At 36.5% G+C, this 21,695-nt stretch overlaps 1 protein-coding gene across 1 annotated transcript in view; it reads left to right on the forward strand.

Moving 5' to 3' along the window:
- SCN3A (sodium voltage-gated channel alpha subunit 3) overlaps positions 1-21,695 on the forward strand; it is a 154,654-nt gene that overhangs the window by 47,235 nt on the left and 85,724 nt on the right. Inside the window, 6 exon segments of the mRNA XM_043992506.1 lie at positions 4,178-4,267; positions 16,380-16,508; positions 17,038-17,129; positions 18,131-18,403; positions 18,658-18,721; positions 20,459-20,600. Of these exon segments, the coding sequence (XP_043848441.1) occupies positions 4,178-4,267; positions 16,380-16,508; positions 17,038-17,129; positions 18,131-18,403; positions 18,658-18,721; positions 20,459-20,600 (790 nt within the window).

Consider the following 21,695-nt stretch of genomic DNA (forward strand, 5'->3'; position numbering starts at 1 on the left):
TCCCTTTCAGGAAAGGAGCTGTAGAAGGGATTAGAAGATTGAATGTTCTGCTCCTAAGGACTAGAACCAAATCTATCTGTACCTCTAAATATTGTTAGCAGATTCAAGCTTCTTTACTGGTCACTATCCCTTAAAGAGGAAGGGATATAATAAGCTTTATCTAAAGGCTTGATCCTTTAGCACTTAATGCAGGTTACAAAGAATGAATAAAACCATTTATTTAGGCAGAAAGCAAACAGAAATCAAAGAAGTTTTAGAGACTAGAATGTATGAAACAAATAAACTCTTTCTTTGGAAGTAAGATGTCTCAGATCAATCAAGAAAGAAAAGTCTTGATCATATGAGGAAATTCCCAGAAGTTTCTACAGAGGCAATCTGGACATCAGGGATATGTTGAAGATGTAGCTTTCCCCTCTTTGTTCATGAGTTTCTTCCATAGGAGAGACTGGGACTATACATGTCCCCTCTAAAAGTAGGAAGAAAGAATTTTTTCCTCTCTTAATCTCTTACACCAACTTTGCCCCTCACACAGGCATACAACATTAAGTCATCATTCTTGCCACCAATGAGGAAAGTCTTATGCACAAGTTTGAAGCCAAGTTTACACTTATATGTTTATATATTATCTCCCCTTATTGAATGCAAACTCCTTGAAGGCAAGAACTGTTGTTTATTTTTTGTTGTTTATATGTCCAGCATGGATCCCAATACCTGCCACATAAATATTTAATCAATAATACTCATTAATAACAGAGGTCATTTACTACCCTCTACTCACTTGGTGATATTACTACTACATCAACCTGCTTGTTGTTTCTCTTTTACAAAAGGCCATATCTAAATCTATTAAATCTAGAGGTTAAAAAATAAGAGTTACCTGATACTGGGTTGTATAAATGAAACACATTATATAAGAACAATACTAGTCAATTGCCTACAATATTACCATTAATGAAGTATTACTAACAAAACAATTGATCAATTAATCAACATGCACTTGATATGTGCCAGGTACTGGGCTAAGCACTGTGGATTCAAAGAAAATCAGAAACAACTCTTGCTCTTAAGTATGGATTCTAATGGGGGAGATGACATGTAAATAACTAGGTTCATACAAGATATACATAGAATAAAGGAAAGGTAAACTCAGAGGCAATGGCACTGTCAGGGAGGAGAAAGTGAAATTTGAGCTCAGTCTTGAAGAAAACCAGAGAAACTAAAAGATGGAGGAGAGGAACCAGAACTTTCCAGCCATAGAGGAGAGCCAGTGCAAGGGCAAGGAGCTGAGAGATGGCATGTTGTAAAAGAAAAATAACAATGTAGCAACATCACTGAGTGGAGGGAAGTAAAGTATAAGTATACTGGAAAGGTAAAAAGAACTAGGTTATGAAGAACCAAACAGAGGATTTTATATTTCATCTTACAGGGACCCACCAGAGCTTATTGACTTCTTGGGGGAAGGGAGGTGGCCTGGTCTGATATATATTTTGGGAAAATCACTTTGGCAGCTAAGTGGAAGGTGCTTGTTGTTGTTGTTTGTCCTTTGTCCTGGAAAAGGACCATGATATCAAGGTGATGTCAAAACTTGCAGTGAATTGGATTTAAGTGAGGAAGGGCTATGCAAAGTCACCAACCTCACTTTCTCCTCCAGAGCCATCTGGGTTCAGTGTCAAGATATACATCAGGACAACTGGAGATGGTTCCAGATGTTTAAGGCAGTTGGGGTTAAGTGACTTGCCTAGGGTTACACAGTTAATAAGTGAGGTAAGATTTGAACTCAGCTCCTCTCAACTTCAGGGCCAGTGCTCTATCCACTGCACCACCTAGCTACCCCAGTGGGAGAATGGACTGGAGTAGGGAGAGACTTGAGTTTGAGAGATCAATCAGAAGTCCAATGAAATGGTCTAGGCAAGAGGTGATAAGCGTCTAAACAAGTTGGGTAGCTTCAGAATTGGAAAAAGGGGGATGTATGTGAAAGATGTCAAAACAAGATTTAGCAACTGATTACTAAATGTGGTATAAGTATGAGGACCCCAGTATTACTCCAGGGTTGTGAGCCTGGGTAATACAGAGGATGATGATTCTCTTAGTACAAATTGGGTACTTTAGAAGACAGGATGGTTTGAGACAGGGGGAAGATAATAAATTCTGTATTGGACATATTTCATTTGAGATACCTTTGGCACATCCAGTTTGAGATGTCCAAAAGGCAGTGGCTGACATGGGAGTGTAGCTCAGGATACAGACTAAGGCTAACCATATAGCTCTACATATCATCTGCCTAGATTTATCAACTACTGAATGGGAGCTGATGAAGACAAGTGATGTCACGAAACACAGCCTTTAGTGCTACTATGACTATTGTTAAAACATTCAAAATTCAACAGTTGTCACCCGTGGATTCAGCACCATGCTTTGGTACTTTTGGGGTTGCCAAACATCCTCTTCAGGAAAAACTTACAGTTTAGTTGGGGGTAAAGTAAGATGCAATAACAAGGGAACCAGAAATGCTTTTGCTAGTGTGGTTTCATAAAGTAAAAACAATCTATACAAATGTATGAGTTGTTATCAAGTATACAGACTTCCTGAGTTGAGTGAGGTTTTTTTAGTGAGGCAATTGGGGTTAAGTGACTTGCCCAGGGTCACACAGCTAATAAGTGTCTGAGGTCAGATTTGAACTCAGGTACTCCTGACTCCAGGGCTGGTGCTCTATCCACTGCGCCACCTAGCTGCCCCTTGAGTGATTTTTTTTAAATGTGCAATCACAAGCTACAGAATTCAAGAGTAACATTGAAAAGGTTTCACTGTAACATGAAGTTTCAAGGGAAAGACACTTAATTGAGGAGCCTTCAGAATAGAGAGGAATCTAACCTATGTTGGAGACAGTGGGAATGGATTTGATGACCTTTAGAAATCTCTTATGCTATCACTGGAGGGCCAAAAATTATTTAAATTTCAGGATAAACGATTTAGGTTAAACCTAAGAAAGGACTTTCTTATAGAGAGTCCAAGATTGAAATCTTTGAAAGGATTTTAAACAAATGTAGGTGTCAATCCCGGCAGCTGGGTGGTATAGTGGATAGAGTGCTGGGCCTGGAGTCAGGAAGACTCATCTTTCTAAGTTCAAATCTGGCCTCAGACATTTACTAGCTGTGTCATCCTGTGCAAGTCATTTAACCCTGTTTGTCACAGTTTCCTTATCTGTAAAATGAGCTGGAGAAGAAGGAAATGGCAAACTATTCCAGCACCTTTGCCCAAAAAATTCCAAATGGGGTCACAAAAGGGTTAGATACAACTGAATAACAATGATAGCAGGTATGAAAATATAATTTGGTCTGGAAGCCAGAAGGTCATAATCATCTCAGTCTTCAGGCAAGGATCTTAAGAATTCTCTTAAAATAATGACCAGCATAATGGGAAATTTCAAATTTCTGTGAAATCTTTTTCTCATTTTGATTCCACATTTAACCTTGTCCAATATGTCCATTTGCAATTATTGAGGCCTAACAACCATTTTGCCCAACATCACATTTTTTGTGTTCAGAACAAACCCACCACCCTTTTTCTACTCTCCCACCATTTATGGAGACAGAGTGACACTCTGCACGTATAAGATACCATAAAAAGTAATCAGTGATTGGTTCTGGCTTCTGATACTCCTATTATTTTAGCTAGAAAATAACTAATTGCATTGGCACAGAGCTACAGTAGCATTTATTTATGACATGCTCTTTATTTAATTCTTAGTTGCACAGAATAAATCAATGTATTTATTATCTGCATACTCTCAACTTTCTATATTGCAATCATTAATCTTTGTATGGAAATAGAGAATTAAATTATGCTCACCATTCAACTTACACATTTACACCATATTTTATACTTACTAAAAGGGTCTCTTCCTTAGATAGAGCCATCTGGCACAGTTCACTTGAATGTAGAATACCCATTGAATTTTTAAAGGGGGTGTGCATAATCCAGTGTTGTGGAGCAAAATGAGATTACCTTCCAAAAATTGTTCTGGGCATTATTTTTTGAGATTAACATTAAAATAGTTAATACATATAATTCTTTGGGCAGTTAAATCTTTCTTAGTACTATAAATAGGCAATTTATCAGTATCATTACCCTTATTTTTATTAAAGCTACTCATATTTATTCCTTAACTCTAATCTACTTTATTCAGCATGCTCATTATGTGCACTATTCTGACCAACTGCGTATTTATGACCATGAGTAACCCTCCAGACTGGACAAAGAATGTAGAGTAAGTGGAAAAGATCCTTGGAATATGAAACTGACTTTAATTAATTAGGCTCTCGGATATATGTCTTTGTCTCTGGCCTCACTTATGGTTCCTCATTCTGAAGCCATGTTGAACATCTTTCCTCATAATTCCTTCTCTGCAAAGGGCAATTTCTTTGATATGTGAGAAGATATGGCGATCATTAGAGAAATGTTTGTTTATATGAGGTGGGTTTTTTCAGGATGTTCACTGAATTTTTATGCTGAATCAATATTTAGTATGCTAAAAGTTAATGTAAATGAAATGAGTATGTTCTTTGTCCCAAGAATATAACATCAATTTAGGTAAAAGAAAGCCTAAAGATTCATGCATTTTAATGATGGAAAGAATTTTTCCTAATAGAAGTTCCTATTAATGTCATTATATTTTAAAAGGGAGTGTAAAAGCAAAGAGAAAGTCTTTTCAAGTATCAGAATGCCTCTTTTTCTAAGGTATTTTTTCTGAGTTTTATTAGTTATTGACTAAATCACTAGAGCTAGAATTTATAAAATGTTTTAAAGTTTGCAAAGTGGTTTCAAAATATTATGTACTTTTATCCTCACAACATCCCTGGGAAGTAAGTGTTATTATTATCCCCATTTTACAGGTAAAGAAATTAAGACAGAGAGAGGTTAAATAATTTGTCCAGGGTCACCCAGTTAGTAAATGTCTAAGACTGGGCTTGAATTCAGGTCTTCCTTACTCCAGGTCCAGTATTCTATCTACTGTGGTTATCTAGCTATTTTATTTTTTTAAAATAATGTTTCATTTCCCCCAATTACATGTAAAAAAATTTTTTTTGGTGGGACAATGGGGGTTAAGTGACTTGCCCAGGGTCACACAGCTAGTGAGTGTCAAGTGTCTGAGGCTGGATTTGAACTCAGGTACTCCTGAATCCAGGGCCGGTGCTTTATCCACTGCGCCACCTAGCTGCCCCCGTAAAAAACAATTTTTTAACATTTAAAGGCTTTTAAAAAAAGTTTTGAGTTCCAAATTCTATCCTTCCCTATCTCTCCTCCCCCCTCCCTGAGACAGCAAGCAATCTGTTATATTACCTGGCTATTTTAAGGAAAAGTGGCCTTGGGTCTTGTTCACAGTTCCTCATCTTGGAGGCTCCAAGATCACTTGAACTGTGGATTTGCATAATTTGTGTATTGTTAAGAGAGTAACCTGATGTGTTGGTTTTATCAGAAGATCAAACAAGAATTAGGTCAGCTTGTCTAATCACCAACAAAACAACCCTAAACAAGAACTTTTCATTATTTTTTTTTTATTTTTAAAAAAAATTTGTTTTTTAACTTTTATTTTTATTTAGAATTTTCTGGGGCAGGAGGACCTGAGTTCAAATCCAGGCTCAGACACTTGACACTCACTAGCTGTGTGACCCTGGGCAAGTCACTTAACCCTCATTGCCCTGCAAAAACAAAAACAAAAAACAAACAAAAAAAAAACCCCAAGAATTTTCCCCAAGTTACATGTAAGAAAAGGAAAAAAAATTTTTTTCACATTGATTTTTTAAAACTTTGTGTTCTAAATTTTCTTTCTCCCTCCCTCCTCAATCCTCCCTTTGCAATCAAGCAATTCAATGTAAATCATACATGTGCAGTTATGCAAAACATCTTCACATTAGTCAAATTGTGAAAGAAAATAGACAAAATTACTTTAGAAAGAGGAGCTAACAAATAAAATTGTACTTCAGTCTGTATTCAAATAATATAAATTTTTCGTCCGTTGATGGTTGGCATTTTTCATATGTCCTTCTGATAGAATCATTTCTTTTACTGCCCCCTTCCCCAATCTGCCCTTCCTTCTTTTGCCTCTCCCCCTCTTATCCCCATCCCCTCCCACTTTCCCTCAGGGCAAAATATATTACTATACCCAGTTGAGTGTGTACATTATTCACTCTTTGAGCTGATTCTTATTCCCCTGCTCCTTCCCCATCTTCCCCTCAACTCCATAAGCTTTTTCTTGTTTCTTTTATGTGAGCTACTTTACCCCCTTCCAACTCTCCCTTTCCCTTTCTTCTAGTGCATTCCTCTTATGTCTTAACTTTATTTTAAAGATGTCATCATGGGTCAGCTAGGTGATACAGTGGACAAAGCACCAGCCCTGGACCCAGGAGGCCCCGAGCCCAAATCCATCCCCAGACATAAGCCACCCCACCCTGCCTGCCCCACAAAAAAAGAAGGATAAACGAAAAATAAATGCTTTACAGATATCATCCCTTCATGTTCAGTTCACACCTGTGCCCTCTGTCTAAGTATATTCCTTTCAGCTGCCCTAATACTGAAAGTTCTTATGAGTTAACAGTATTATCTTCCCATGTAGGAATGTAAACAGTTTAATCTTTTAATATCCCTCATGAATTCTTTTTCCTGTTTACCTTTTTATGCTTCTCTAGGGTCTTGTATTTGAAATTCAGATTTTCTATTCAGTTTAGGTCTCTTCATCATGAATACCTGAAAGTCCTCTTTTTCATTGAAGTCCCATTTTTTCCCCTGAAAGACTATGAACAGTTTTGCTGGGTAGGTGATTTTTGCTTGTAGTCCCAGTTCCTTTGCCCTCCAGAATATAATATTCTATGCCTTCTGGTCCTTTAATGTAGAAGCTGCTAGATCTTGTGCTATCCTTAATGTAGCTCCACAATATTTAAATTCCTTTTTTTTCTAGCTGCTTGCAATATTTTCTCCTTGGACTGAGAGCTCTGGAATTTGGTTATAATATTCCTTTTAGTTTTCCTTTTGGGATCTCTTTCAGGAGGTGATTGGTGGATTCTTTTAATTTCTATTTTACCTTCTGCTTCTAGAATATCAGGGCAGTTTTCCTTGACAATTTCTTGGAAGATGATTTCTAAACTCTTATTTTGATCATGGTTTTCAGGTATTCCAGTGATTTTCAGATTATCTATCCTGGATCTACTTTCCAGGTCAGATGTTTGTCCAAGGAGATATTTCATATTGCTCTCTATTTTTTTATTTATTTGGATTTGCTTTATTGTGTCTTGGTTTCTCATAAAGTCACTAGCTTCCATTTATTCAATCCTACTTCTTAGGCAATTATTTTCTTCAAAGAGCTTTTGTATCTCTTTTTCCATTTGGCTTTTCAAGCTGTTGACTTTTTTCCCATGGCTTTACCGCATTGCTCTCATTTCTCTTTCCATTTTTTCCTCTAACTCTCTAAATCTTCCCTCTGTATCTCTTACTTTCTCTTCAAAGTCCTTTTTGAGTGCTTCCATGACCTGAGACCAATTCATAATTTTCTTGGAAGCTTTGGATGCAGGAGCTTTAACTTTATTATTATCTTCTTCTGAGGGTGTATTCTACTCTATCTTGCCTGCAAAGAAGCTTTTGATGGTCTGCTGTTTTCTCTGCCTACACATCTTGACTATCTATTTCTTGGCTTTTAACTCCTTTGGGGGGGGGGTGGTGAGGCAATTGGGGTTAAGTGACTTGCCCAGGGTCACACAGCTAGTAAGTGTCAAGGGTCTGAGGCCAGATATGAACTCCAGTCCTCCTGAATCCAGGGCCAGTATTCTATCCACTGTGCCACCTAGCTGCCCCTTAACTCCTTAACATGTAGCGCTGCTTCCAGGATGGACTGTCCCAAGCTACAGAATTGCCCAGGGGGGTTATTAGGCTTGCTCTTAGCCTGCCTGGACTGTAAGTAACCATGGCCCGCTTTATCTTTGACCTGGAACCAAATGTCTGATTGAAATCTGATTCTCTATGGTCTAAAGCTTGGCATGCCTATGCCCCTTCTCCACTGTGTGGCTACCACTCAAGTTTGCTTTGCTGGTTCAGAGCATGGGCCCCCCTGCCCCAGTTCCAGCAGAAACCACAGCTATTCCCCCCAACCACTGGACCCCCTCACCAGTCCATGAGCTGATCTTGAGAAGAAGCAGCTGATGGAGGCACTGTCTGCCTGAGGCTCTGTGTGCTGCGCTCCTCTATTAGCCCAAACAGCAGGTGATCCCAGTTGACTAATTAAGCTGTTTTTGACTGGAAAATAGTCTCACTCTGTTTTTATGTGGGTTATTATGCTTCAGGAGTTGTCTTATGGCATTATTTTTTGGAGTGTGTGGATAGGTTTGCTGGGAGTGGGGAGAGTCATAGCCTCTCCTCCGCCATCTTGGGTCAGACCAGAACTTCTCATTATTATCAAATGAATCTCCTTAATTTCTTTTAGGAACAAAGCTCAGTATCTATTGTGAGATTAGTGTCAGAAAGAGACAGGAGTCGGTTTAAAAGAGCTATGTGAAGATATAAAGTAGAAAAATATAAGCAACATCATGTAAGTTAGAGCATGCTGTTTGGAAGGCAATATTAGAAAATAAATGTTTTGATGTGATGTGGAAAAGATCACTAATAGAGCCACTCAGATGAAGAAAGTGAGATGAGGGTGGTAAGTATTCTTGAAGCAGTACTAGGCTCCTAAAATGATGTCTGGTTCCTTTGACAGGGTAAGGACTTGGCATTATAAGATACTTAACCTTTGTTTTCACAAAGGTGAGGCAAGTTTACCTAGATTTAAAAGCCCAGATCAGTTTAAGAAATTAAGCTATCATCTCATCAATACTCAAAGGTGCTCAATAGCTCATTCTTTTGTGGTTTTCTGGATATCAGGAATGACAGGGACCTTCTCCTGAGCCTTGATCTATACATTTCTAGTTATAACTTCTACTTATTAGTCTGGACAGCAATGATCAGAGTAGCAATTCCTTTGAAATGATTCTCCACTTTAACTGGGTCAATGCCCCAGCCCTTCCATTTAGGGTATAATGGGGAAAAATAATGTGTATCATGCATATGGTATCTTTACATTGAAAAACTCAAAGCATTATCTCATCTATTTTCAAATCATCCCTAAGATAGGAGTAGGAAGTTACTTAGAGGTAACTCATGTTTTAATAAAACACAATGTAAATTCATAAAAATAGATTAAAATGTTAGTTTTGGTCATTTTCCCTATTACGAAAGGATCTTAGCTTCTCAAAATGATACAACATTCAGCCATTCAATAAACACTGATGAAGCACCTATTATGAGTAAGGCTACTGTCCCAGGCAATAGGGAAAACAAAAAGAAAACAAGACAATCCTTGCCCTCAAACAATCTGATAAAGGAAAGTTCACATATACAAATAAACATAACACAAAATAAGATAGGCTAAGTACAAAGTCAATGTGAATACAAAAAACAATGGGAGGGGGAATAATTTCAAGTGGGGAAATCAGGAAAGTATTCATGAAGGAGGCAGGGCCTAAGTGAACATTAAACGGGAAGAATTTAAACAGGTGGAAATGGAGGACAGTGTAGGAGGAAAACCCCTCCAGACATAGAAGACTGACTGAGAAATACCATGTTGACTAGGATGGTGGAAACAGAGGAATCCAATTTGGTTAAAAATGTAGACTATGTGAATAGGAATATATGTGATAATGCTGAAAAAGGCATGATAGAACTAGATTGTAGATGAATTTTAATAAAGGATGGTCTGATGGAAGGACCGATGGATTTAGATTCAGAGGACCCAGGTTCACATTTCACCATTACTATTTATTTTCTGTGTGACCTCCCACAATTCATTTAACTTTTCTGTCCTTCCTTATTTGTAAAAGGAGGAGTTTGGACTAGATGAGCTCCTGGGTTCCTTCTAGCTCTAAATGTATGGTCCCATGTCTATATGGTGTGTGACTTGATCTGATATTGAAGGGGAAGCCATTGGAAATCCTGCAAGTTCACTTGAAATAAGAGCAAGTGTTTTTTTTACAGATTAATTAATAAGTGGGGATCTAGGGATAGAAACAATGTCAAATTCAAGTGTTAATGGCATCTGCTAATTGAATTATAATCAGTAAATAAGATAAATGACCTCTCAAATGATCATACAAGTGAATTATAAGATGATAATTTAAAAAAATTTTTTTAATTTATTTTTTTTGCGGGGCAATGGGGGTTGTGACTTGCCCAGGGTCACACAGCTAGTAAGTGTCAAGTGTCTGAGGCCAGATTTGAACTCAGGAACTCCTGAATCCAGGGCTGGTGCTTTATCCACTGAGCCACCTAGCTGCCCGATAATTTTTTTTTTTAAATCAGATTATAGTAAAACACATAGTAAACAAACATGTAGTATAACAAAGGTGCTATATATATTGTTTTCCAAACACATCACTGATATAAAGCACCTTTCTCCCCATTTCAGTTCCTGAGATAATGTAGCACAGGAGGTCTAAGTGATGAGCTTTAGCTCATAGAGTTAGGATTTGAACCAGGAAAAAAAAAAAATCCTGAGTGTTTTGCTTCCCTCCCAAGTATTCAATTCCATTACTTCAACAAGCACTGTGTGAGCACTTGCTATGTATATGTCAAGAACTGTAGCAAGCCATATCAGGTAATTTATTATTAGGTTTGTTCACAAGAAACTCACAGTGTTCCCCAGGGACTGTCCTAGAGATGTTTGTAATCATTTATTTATGAAGTAACAGGAAAAGCATGGCATCTTCATTCATAGATTCAATCATGTAGGAATGATGCAGTAACCTTAATATAGTATTAAGCTTTACCCCTAGGGCAAAACACTAGTGATGTGGCAAGTACAGCTTAAAGGTTTATTCTCAGCTTATTCAATTCTATTCATTGAACAATTGTTATACATTTGTTATGTAGAAAGCACTGTGCCAGGCAAAGGACACAAAATCAAAACTGACTCTTCCTTCAAGTTACTTACATTCTAATGGGGACACGTTTATATCTAACTTACATTACAAATAAGTGTAATGCAGCTAGGTGTCAATTAATGAAAATAATAGATCCCGTGAAGTGGTAGCATTTATTTAGATCTGCAATATTCAGAGTTATTATTATATAGAATATGGTAATTTGTTCCAGGCCAATTGAAATGTGTAGTGCAAATTTAAATTATGCTACCACTTCAGGGAGGGAATTCTTAGTTGCACCTATCAGGACCTAAAATAACCTGAGGTTAGAGAAAACACTAGCAACTGGAAAGGATAAGGGGGAGGGAAGGAATCAGGGAAGGTTTTGTAGACTAAGTACCACCTCTTTCCAAAATGTCTTGGTGGCTACAAACATCTTTAATAGCAGATCATAGAAATAATGACTCACTCAGCAAAGTCAGAAAGGAAATATGCTTTACAAAATAAAAGATAAATCTTATCCTATCTAAATCCTTTCTCTTGAGTTGCATAAAAATGCCGCTGTTAGAAATATTCTCCATGAAAGTGACAGTCTATTGAGCAGAAGAAATATATTCATGTATATACCTCCTATTTGCATGGAAAAAAAATAGAACAGTTTAAACAGTTGGAATGATTTCTCAATTACTTCACACATATCCTGAGCTCTTGTAAGAGAGAGAAACGTAGACAGGAAATATTTTTGAAACTACTATCTTAACTACCATAGTTTCTCCACATGTCAAGTAGAAAGGTAAGCAACGGTGGCATATATTTAAAAGTGATAAATCAAACTATTGGTAGGGGGAGATAGCTTCCTAAAAGTTCACTATAGCAATGAAAAACACATTCAATATTTAGGAAATCAAACCATTGTGATTTGGGCACATTGATGCACTGAGGAAAAGAAGTTTAGTTGTTTTCTATTTGTTTGTTTTGTTTTTAAGGAATATCATACTTAACAACAGGAAGTTTAGCATACTAGCTGTTTCTCCAACCTGACACTCCATGTCCTTTTTTTTTTTCACCTTGTGCCTATGTACAGTCTGTCATTCATCCAACAGACATAGTGGCCTTTCACCTCTGGCTTTTAGTTCTCCTGGCTTCCTTCAAGATTCAGCACACATCCCATTTTCTAGAGGAGGTCTTATCCCACTGCCAAACCTCAGCAGATACTACCTTGACTCTCAGATAACTTATCATCTATTCTGTTCATACCTTATTTACACATTGTCTCTCCCATTAGAATGTGATTTTGTGAGGGAAGGGAATGTTTTTGTCTTTCTTTGTATTCTCAGAGGTTAGCACAGTGTTCAGCAAATAGTGAGCACTTAATAAATATTTATTGACTCACTGATTGGCTTTCTCAAATGCCCTCATGAGAAGAAAAGCAAAAGAAAAATGTAGATAGTGCATAGGGGAAAATTGGATGCTAAAATCAAATAGTGGCTTAATAGCAAGTCACTTGATAGGCAAAGAAAATGAGTCACAGAAAAGTTTATCAAGTTTCTCCAGTTGTGTAGAAAGTAACAAAGGTAACAGTTGACCTCAAGTAGTTAGGTTCCATCATAAGCCTATCTCAAAATGACAAAGCAGTCATCAGAAAGAGTGCAATTTCAGACATTCACAAGCACTTAATAATAACTAGCTAACATTGGTGACTATATTTGAGTATTGCTTATGTACATGGAGTATTAAGGGAAGGAGAAATTGAAGGAGAAAGTATTTTAAATGACCTACGATATAAACCAACAAAACAATGCCTTAAAAACCTAAAGATGAGAAGGACAAAGGAGAAACAAGTCATTCTAGATTGATACTTTTGCTAAGGGCAATTGGAGTTCTTCTTTAATTGTTACTGACATTTCTCAAGCATTAATTAAAAACCCAGCACAATTTCAGGCAATATATTATGTTTTCCACTGTGAAAAACATGTGTTTTACTATATTTGTAAGGCAAAAAAATATCTTTCTTTCATTTAATTGAGAAGCAGCAGCAAAGTCTTAATTAATGCCCTGACTCTTTTAATGATAAAAGAAAGTGAACTTTTCCCCCAATAAGCATGAAAAGACATAAAAATTGCCTGAATAAAAAGCATAAAATTCAAGAACTTCTTAGGGAATTTTGCTCACATATTGGTCAGAAGAAAATTAGTATAGGGAATTGATCTTTTTTGCTTATATGTTAAATTAAGGTGATGTCTTAAAAAATAATCTTTAATTAAATTAATGAGAATCGGTTCCCCTGGGGACTATCCAGTATTGAAACTGTCTAAAGTTGTCACCTTGATTTAAGTTTATACTTTTAAGCAGAATTGTTTGAGGGATGAAGAGACACTTTTAAACGATATAAACAACTTTGTGATACCGAAATACGGAACAAAGGCTTTTCATCGACTTTGGTACTTATAACTATAAATAATAAAGGATTTTTTTAAAAAGAATGAATCATATAATTTTAAGAGTTGGCTAGACCCCTGGAGTTTATCTAGCTCAGCCTCCTATCTAGTGCAGCAATTAATTCTATAACCCCACTGTTACTAACTGGCAGCTTATTGTCTAACCTGTACTTGAATAAATCCTGTGGACAGTGAATTCATGGACATTGCTAGGTAACTCATAGCTCTGTTGGATAGTTTTAATTATTATAAAGTTATAGAGACAGACACAGAGAGTGAAAGTGAGTGAGTGAGTGAGAGAGAGAGAGAGAGAGAGAGAGAGAGAGAGAGAGAGAGAGAGGAGCTAAGTCCATTTTAAAAATTGATGCTGATTAATTTCAGTTCTTTCCTTGGGAGGAACATAGAATAAGCCTACTATGTCTTCCACATGAAACATCTAAAATATTAGAAAAGCAAGATTATGTTTATCCTTTAATCTTCTCTATTCTAATCTAAAACAGCAGCAGCAGCATAACTAGTATTTATATAGCACTTGAAGATTTGCAAAGAATATTCACAAATTGTATCTCATGTTATCCTCACAACAACCCTGGGAAGTATTTGATGTTATTATTCCCATTTTACTGATGTGGAAACATGCTGAGTGGTTTGATTATCAGGACTACACAGCTAGTAAGTATGTGAGGTTGGATCTGAACTCAGGTCTTCCCAATTCCAGGTCCAATGCCCTATCTACTAAACACCTTCAGTAGTACCAGCAGGTCCCATGCGACATAGATTGCAAGCACCCTTACAATCTCGATTTCCTTTCCTCATGAGACACTCTAGTTTGTTATTGTTCCTCTTGAATAAAAAACTCCAAACTGAACACAGTATTCAGATGTGCCTCAGCATTTCAGAATAAAGTGATGTCTACTATTCTCTGTTGCCGGAAATATTATAAATTCTATTAGGGCGGCTAGGTGGCACAATGGACTAGACTGCCTATCCTAGAGTCAGAAGACTCAACCTTCCCTAAATTCAAATCTGGCCTCAGTTGCTCATCTGGAAAATGAGCTGGAGAAGGAAAAGGAAAACACTCCAATATTTTTTCCAAGAAAACTTCAGATGGGATCATGCAGTCAATTCTATTAAGGCAACAAAATTAATTAGCTTTTTTTTAAGCATTATATGTTAATATTGACCTGATGATCACATAAAAACTCCTAGGTCATTTTTCATGAACTTCACATCTTCCATCCCATACTCATGGAAACAAAATATCAAGTGGTGTCAGATTTAATTATTTATTCTTGTTAAATTTTCATCTTGCTGATTAGTTAGTCTATTGTTATAGCCTTTCAAGGTAGTTTTTGAATCGTGATCTATTATCTACCATACAGATTTATTCATTCATCAAATATTTGTTGATCCCCTACATGCAAAGCCCTCTTCTAGGGTCATGAAGGCATTGTCCCTCCAAGATTTATATTATCTGTAGATGAGATAAACATGCCTTTCATGTCTTTATCCCAAATATACTGAGTAAGATAAGGCTAAGACTCAGAGAAAGCCCTGGGGACACTCCACTAAAGACATCCCTTTAGCAGATGCCAACATATTAGTCAGCTCTTTTTTGAATACATTTGTTCAGCTATCTACAAAAGTAAACACTACTATCATGTGGACTACCTTTCATTATTTTTATCCACAAGGATATAATTAGAGACTTTGTCAGATGCTTTTATGAAATCAGGATATACTATTTGTATGACATTTCTCTGACCAAGTAACCTAGTAAGCATATGTTAAAAAGGAAGTTGTACTTTGTCATGACATGTTCTTAGGTGACCCCTTATGATGTTTATGAATTTTCCAATTCTTTTCTAAATGTTCACAACTCATCTTTAACCATCCTTTCTAGAATTTTTCCTGGAAAAGAGGTGTTGCCTATGGTATTACTTGGGAACAGATTATAGAAATCACAAAATAGTTATGGGATATATCTATCTCTATCTCTATTATCTATCTGTATATCTATCTAACATCTATCACCCTGTCCTCAAATATGCATGGGTGGCTCTACATGGACAAGAATATGTTCATTTGTGAGTATTCACCTTCATAGCTGCTGTGTAATTAAATGTCATAGGTTTGCTCTGATTGCCTTGGCTTTCTTCTCTAATTCAAGCATAAGAAACTCTTTGGGGATTTGGGGGAGAATAATTGATAATCTTCCTGACTGTAACCTAAAGGACCCAAAGGAAAGAGTTAGAGCCCTGTAATTGTTTTTGGAGTTCTTATATTCAGGTCTAAGACTTGTTCCCTCCCTTTCAGAGGTTACGGTGTATGTTCAAAAGATCTTTCAGAAGATGGCACATCAAAAGGTCAATCTCATCTGTTCATATCAGCGACTGAATAGAAATGTGTTGACTGGCTGGTATAGAAGAATGAACAGACAAAAGTATGGGGTAAGAAGTACATTTTTTTCAAATTCAACTTAGTATTTAAAGTTTTGTCTTCTAGGTTGAAAAATCTATTCTAATAATAAATGTCCAGAAACTGATGTTATCAAATCCTTATAAAATCTTTGAGAACTTAAAAAAAACCCCAACAACAACCTGTTTAACTAATGATTAACTTAAGTATCCTCTAGTGCTCAAGGAAACCTGCCCTTATAATACAATATTTATAGTGGCAGTAACTAAATTCCCTTGAATGGAGGAAAAAAAGCGACCTGTATTTTGTTCTGTAACAAAAGGTATTAGTGTGATTTGGGGGCGTTTTTTTGTTTGCCTTTTGTTTTTTTAAATCTTCTATTGAGGGGACAGCTAGATGGCACAGTAGATAAAACACTGGCCTTGGACTTCAGGAGGACTGAGTTCCAATTGGCCTCAGCACTTGACACTTACTAGCTGTGTGACCCTGGGCAAGTCACTTAACCCTCATTTCCCTGCCAAAAAAAATCTTCTATTGAAAAACCATTATATACCATTGAATTTTGCTTGGATGCTTCTCCTAGGTACACTTTCACAGGAATTTATACCTTCGAATCACTTATAAAAATTTTGGCAAGAGGTTTCTGCTTAGAAGGCTTTACTTTCCTCCGTGATCCATGGAACTGGCTGGATTTCAGTGTCATTTTGATGGCGTAAGTGTTTGAAATGCTCTTATAAACAGAGGCAGGAAATTAACTTCTGCATAAAACATACTGAGCATTGCTTTATCATCACGGGGATTTCTTTTTTAGGCGATTTGACTATGTATCTATTGTATGCATTTTTGGAACACATTCTGTATTTCAAAACAAAATTCGTTATGGAAGTTGACATTATGCATCAGTTCCATGAGTAACTATAAGGAAGGGACAATAAGCAATATCCTAAATTATTTCTACTCTACCACGTTAAAGTTATTTGCTGACTTCACCCCAGTGCCACCAACTGAATTTAGGGAAATGTTTTATACATTAGCTTGGTTCACTTCCTTGCACTATAAACTGAACTGATCACCTCCAAATTTATATTCTTGAAGTACGGATTGAAATGGAAAAATAACTTCAAACTCTAGTAACTCATTAGACTCTTTGTCAAAGTGGTCTATGAACCAAATGCAGCATTAATTAGTTACTTACTATAAACTCTTTAAAAACCCTCAATAACTCTGATTTAATTCTACAGGTATGTAACAGAATTTGTAAACCTAGGCAATGTCTCAGCTCTTCGAACTTTCAGAGTCTTGAGAGCTCTGAAAACTATTTCTGTAATCCCAGGTAAGAAGTTAACTGATGTAAGGGACTAGGCCCCTTATATATCCAACTATTTCTTGTGTGTTATTGTGTTTGTGTGTGAACTCCCCTATACAGATATGTGACAGAGTTTGTGGACCTGGGCAATGTCTCAGCGTTGAGAACATTCAGAGTTCTCCGAGCATTGAAAACTATTTCGGTCATTCCAGGTGAGAGTGAGGTTAAACACCGAGGCTGATTTTAAATATATCCAAGTTGAAAAACAGCTTTAAGCAATAAGCCTCCAACACCCCCATTTACATTAACAAAATGTGGAAAATACAAGGCAGAATTTTAATTATAATGAATCCTTACATTTTTATATTTGCATTCATAAAATCAGCCTCTGAGTTTAACAAAGTATTGCATGAGACAGCTATTTTAAAAAAATTAGCCTCATTTTTTCATTTACAACATGAAGCTTTCTCTTAAAATATTTAGAAAAAGCTTCAATACTGCACAGCTTAATTATTTATTTAAATGTTACCATTTATTGAAAATGCTTAGGACTGAGAATAGAAATCTATTTTGAAAAAAAGTGATCTTCAAAGTAGAAAAGATAATTTTTTTTTAAATAGCGTCAACATTTCATTGGATTTTTTAAATGTTAACTTGTTTTTTTCCTCTAAACCATTGCCAGGTAAATAATAGTGTGACAATGTTTAAAGGAAAGAAAACATAATAAAAATGAAGAGCTGAAATATAAAGAAAGAACAGGAAGATTTTCTTTACATGGGCATGTAACCCATAATAAAATTTCCTGTTTTAAAATAAAAATAGTGGGGAGCCAGAAAGTGCACTGCTTATACATAGAAATTTGTTCTTCATTCATTTCTCAAACCCTTAAGTTATTTGTTGGGCTTGATTATCTCACAAGCCAAACAATCATTTGGGGAATGAAATGGAAGGGATGCTCATGCATGATTAATAAGAAATTGTGATTTGTTGTGGTATTAATACGGTTTTCTATCATTCTCTCTTTGCAGGGTTAAAGACTATCGTGGGGGCTCTGATCCAGTCAGTGAAGAAGCTTTCTGATGTCATGATCCTGACGGTGTTTTGTCTGAGTGTATTTGCTCTCATTGGGCTGCAGCTGTTCATGGGCAACCTGAGAAATAAATGTTTGCAATGGCCCCCAGGCAATTCTACTTTTGAAACAAACATTACTTCCTACTTTAATAGTACAATAGATATAAATGGGACATCTGTTAATACAACAGTGAGCACATTTAACTGGAAGGAATACATTGAAGATAAAAGTAAGAAGTGCTGCTGTATATTAACCTGTTTATTACCCCAAATTTTACAATTGAAATAGATGAAAAAATGAGGGTTAATTTAAAAAAAAATCTAATGCCTGTAACTTGAGAAATCCAGTCCCTATTCTTATGGAAAGTAAGGAGTATTTTAGAACTATGGAATGGATATAAATGCATATCTTTGCAATTAGTATAAAACTGACTTAATATTAATGGAATTCATCAACAAAATATTTTATTCTTTTCATTAACAGGTCATTTTTATTTTTTGGATGGACAAAATGATGCTTTACTTTGTGGAAATAGTTCAGATGCAGGGTAAGAAACATTATTAAGAAGCATATTTTATTCTATTGTTGAAACCAGAAGAAACAAATAGACACAAGACACATAGAAAGAATAGGATTGTTTCTCAAAGCCCCTAAAATTAAGAACAGAAGGACATTCCTTTGGGTTAAGCCAGCGTCTCCAGAAGGTTACAATAATCTGCATCTGTGGAGCTAAATGAGAGTCCTGTCATTAATACATTAAAACCTTATAACATATTAGCACATCTTTGGATTCATTACTTTTTAACTTGGAAAGTAGAGAATAAGGCCCTGAATGAATACAGGATATAGGAAAGTCAGGTTTTAGAGAGGTCTGTCTGTATTTATATGTGGTACAGATGGGGAAGGTAGGAGAAGCTGGCATTTATCAAAACCCTTCATCACCTAGCCCCCTTCCATCTTTCCAGTCTTCTTACTCCTAACTCCCCAGCAAGTACTCTTTGATCCAATGGCACTGGCCTCCCAGCTGCTAGATAGGACATTCCATCTCCATGCATTCTCCCTGGCTATCCCCCATGCCTGGAACACTCTTCCTCCTCCACTCTGATTCTGACCTCCCTAAATATCTTTAAGTCTTGACTAAAATCTCACTTTCTACAAGAAGCCTTCCCTAACCCCTCTTAATTCCAGTGCTTTCCCTTTTAATTATTTCCTCTTTATCCTGTATATAGTGAGCTTTGTTTGTATTTATTTGCATGTTGTCTCCCCCATTAAAATGTAAACTCCATGAAAGAGGTCTTTTGCCTCTTTTTGTATTCCTAACACTTAGCACAGTGCCTGGCACATAGTAGGTACTTAATAAGTGTTTATTGAATTGAATTGAAAATTAGAAAATGTCTTTAGCAGAAAAGATAACTTGAGCTACAGACTCAGCCAAAATAGCACAGTGGGAGGATTTGGACATTGAGAACAGGAGTCAGCATAATTCTCTGTGGAATAACAGCAGGGTAAAAGGTCAAAGAGCTAGAGATGGAAGGAACCTCAGAGAGCATCTAGTCCAGTCATTCACTTTATAGCTCAAGCAACTGGGCTATGAAACTCACTGGGAACCAGAGAGGTGACAGGACTTGTCCACTGGATTAAAAAAAAAAAACACTCGGTAAATCAAAATCAGTTTTATTGTTAAACTTCAGCATCGCAGCATTGGCCATTCAGAGGCCAACTAATAAAATTCATATCAGGACACAAGTTTCCTTACAAAATACCTGACAAAGAAAGGGTCATATAGCCTTTGCTTGAGCAGGTGTAGTGGTGTTGAATCTGTTCCCTCCCAAGACAGCCTATTCCCCTTTTGGATAGCTGTAATTATTTAGGAGAGCTCTCAAGCTGGAGTCCTACAGAAGTAACTAAGAGATCAACTCCTGAGTAATAATGGGTTATTCCTGGAGCTCTGATTATTTATCATCCATTCTGACTTATTTGAAAGTAGCATCAATGTACATCTGTATGAAAGATCATGTTGACTATAAGAGAAAAAATGGATTAGTTTCTCCATACTTCCATCTTTGTATAGAAGCTAAGTTTTATAATAACTCTTTTGCTTAGGAACATTCATCAGACAGACATTTCACTATAGCAATGGTAGAAAATGTTTTATGAAAGTTAAAGGGGACAAATCCATAACCAAAGGATACTCAGATTATTGAATAATTACATAATTACATAATCCCAAATCAGTTGAGGTTATCATACTAATTATATCTTTATTTCTTTCTATCATTTGCAGTCACTGTCCAGAAGGATATATATGTGTGAAAGCTGGTATTAATCCCAATTATGGCTACACTAGCTTTGATACCTTCAGTTGGGCCTTCTTGTCTTTGTTCAGACTAATGACTCAAGATTACTGGGAAAACCTTTACCAGCTGGTAAGACTTGAGTAATAGATTTTTGTTTGTTTGTTTGTTTTTTGCAGGGCCAATGAGGGTTAAGTGACTTGCCCAGGGTCATACAGTTAGTAAGTATCAAGTGTCTGAGGCCGGATTTGAACTCAGGTCCTTCCAAATCCAGGGCCAGTGCTTTATCCACTGTGCCACCTAGCTGCCCCCAAGTAATAGATTTTTTAAAAAAATTTATGATCACATAAAAGATGGTATGTAACTTAAACTTTAATGTTAACACTATTTGCTATAGAGTAGAATTTGATATAAGGTGAGTCTGATTTGTATATTCTTCATCATTCAACAAATACACACTTAGCATGAGGTTTTGCTGGGCAACATAGGGGATACAAAGGACTTTAAGACATTTATTACGTTATTATTAAGTGAGCAAAGCTCTTTGTAAACTTTAAAATGCTATATAAATGCTAGGTATTATGATGAGGATGACACAATTCCTTTTGTTTTTGGTGAGGCAATTGGGGTTATGTAATTTGCCCAGGGTCACACATGTTAAGTGTCTGAGGTCAGATTTGAACTCAGGTACTCCTGAATCCAGGGCCGGTGCTCTATCCACTGCGCCATCTAGCTGCCCCTGATGACACAATTTCTTGATCTTAAGGAGTTTTACATTAGAGTTAGATAGAAAAGGCATAATTACACGATAGGATAACTAAGAAAATAAGGTGGCACAGTATAGTGGATAGAGTGTTGGCCTGGAGTCAGGAAGGCTTGGATTTGAGTCTTGTTTCTGACACTTACTGGCTGTATGATTGCTGGCAAATCACTGAACCTCTCACTTGCCTCAGGCAACTCTCCTTAAACAATCAATCATAGAGAGCTGTCAATCTTTATCACTAGAAGGTGTTTCCATGTTGGCAAATCCCAATGGGGAACCTTCCCACAATATAGAAATCACAAGTCTGTACCAAAGAAAATGTCAAATGAATGGCATAGCAAGTAAGTACAGAGACAGGAGAAGTACAATCTTCTCCAGAAAAAACTCATTATATGAAGATATTACTACCTGAAAAGCAGCAAATGTCTTTAGACATAAAAATTCATGCATATTTAAAAATAAAG

Source organism: Dromiciops gliroides, chromosome 3 (genome assembly GCF_019393635.1).
Source record: "Dromiciops gliroides isolate mDroGli1 chromosome 3, mDroGli1.pri, whole genome shotgun sequence".
In the NCBI taxonomy this organism is placed as follows: Eukaryota; Metazoa; Chordata; class Mammalia; order Microbiotheria; family Microbiotheriidae; genus Dromiciops; species Dromiciops gliroides.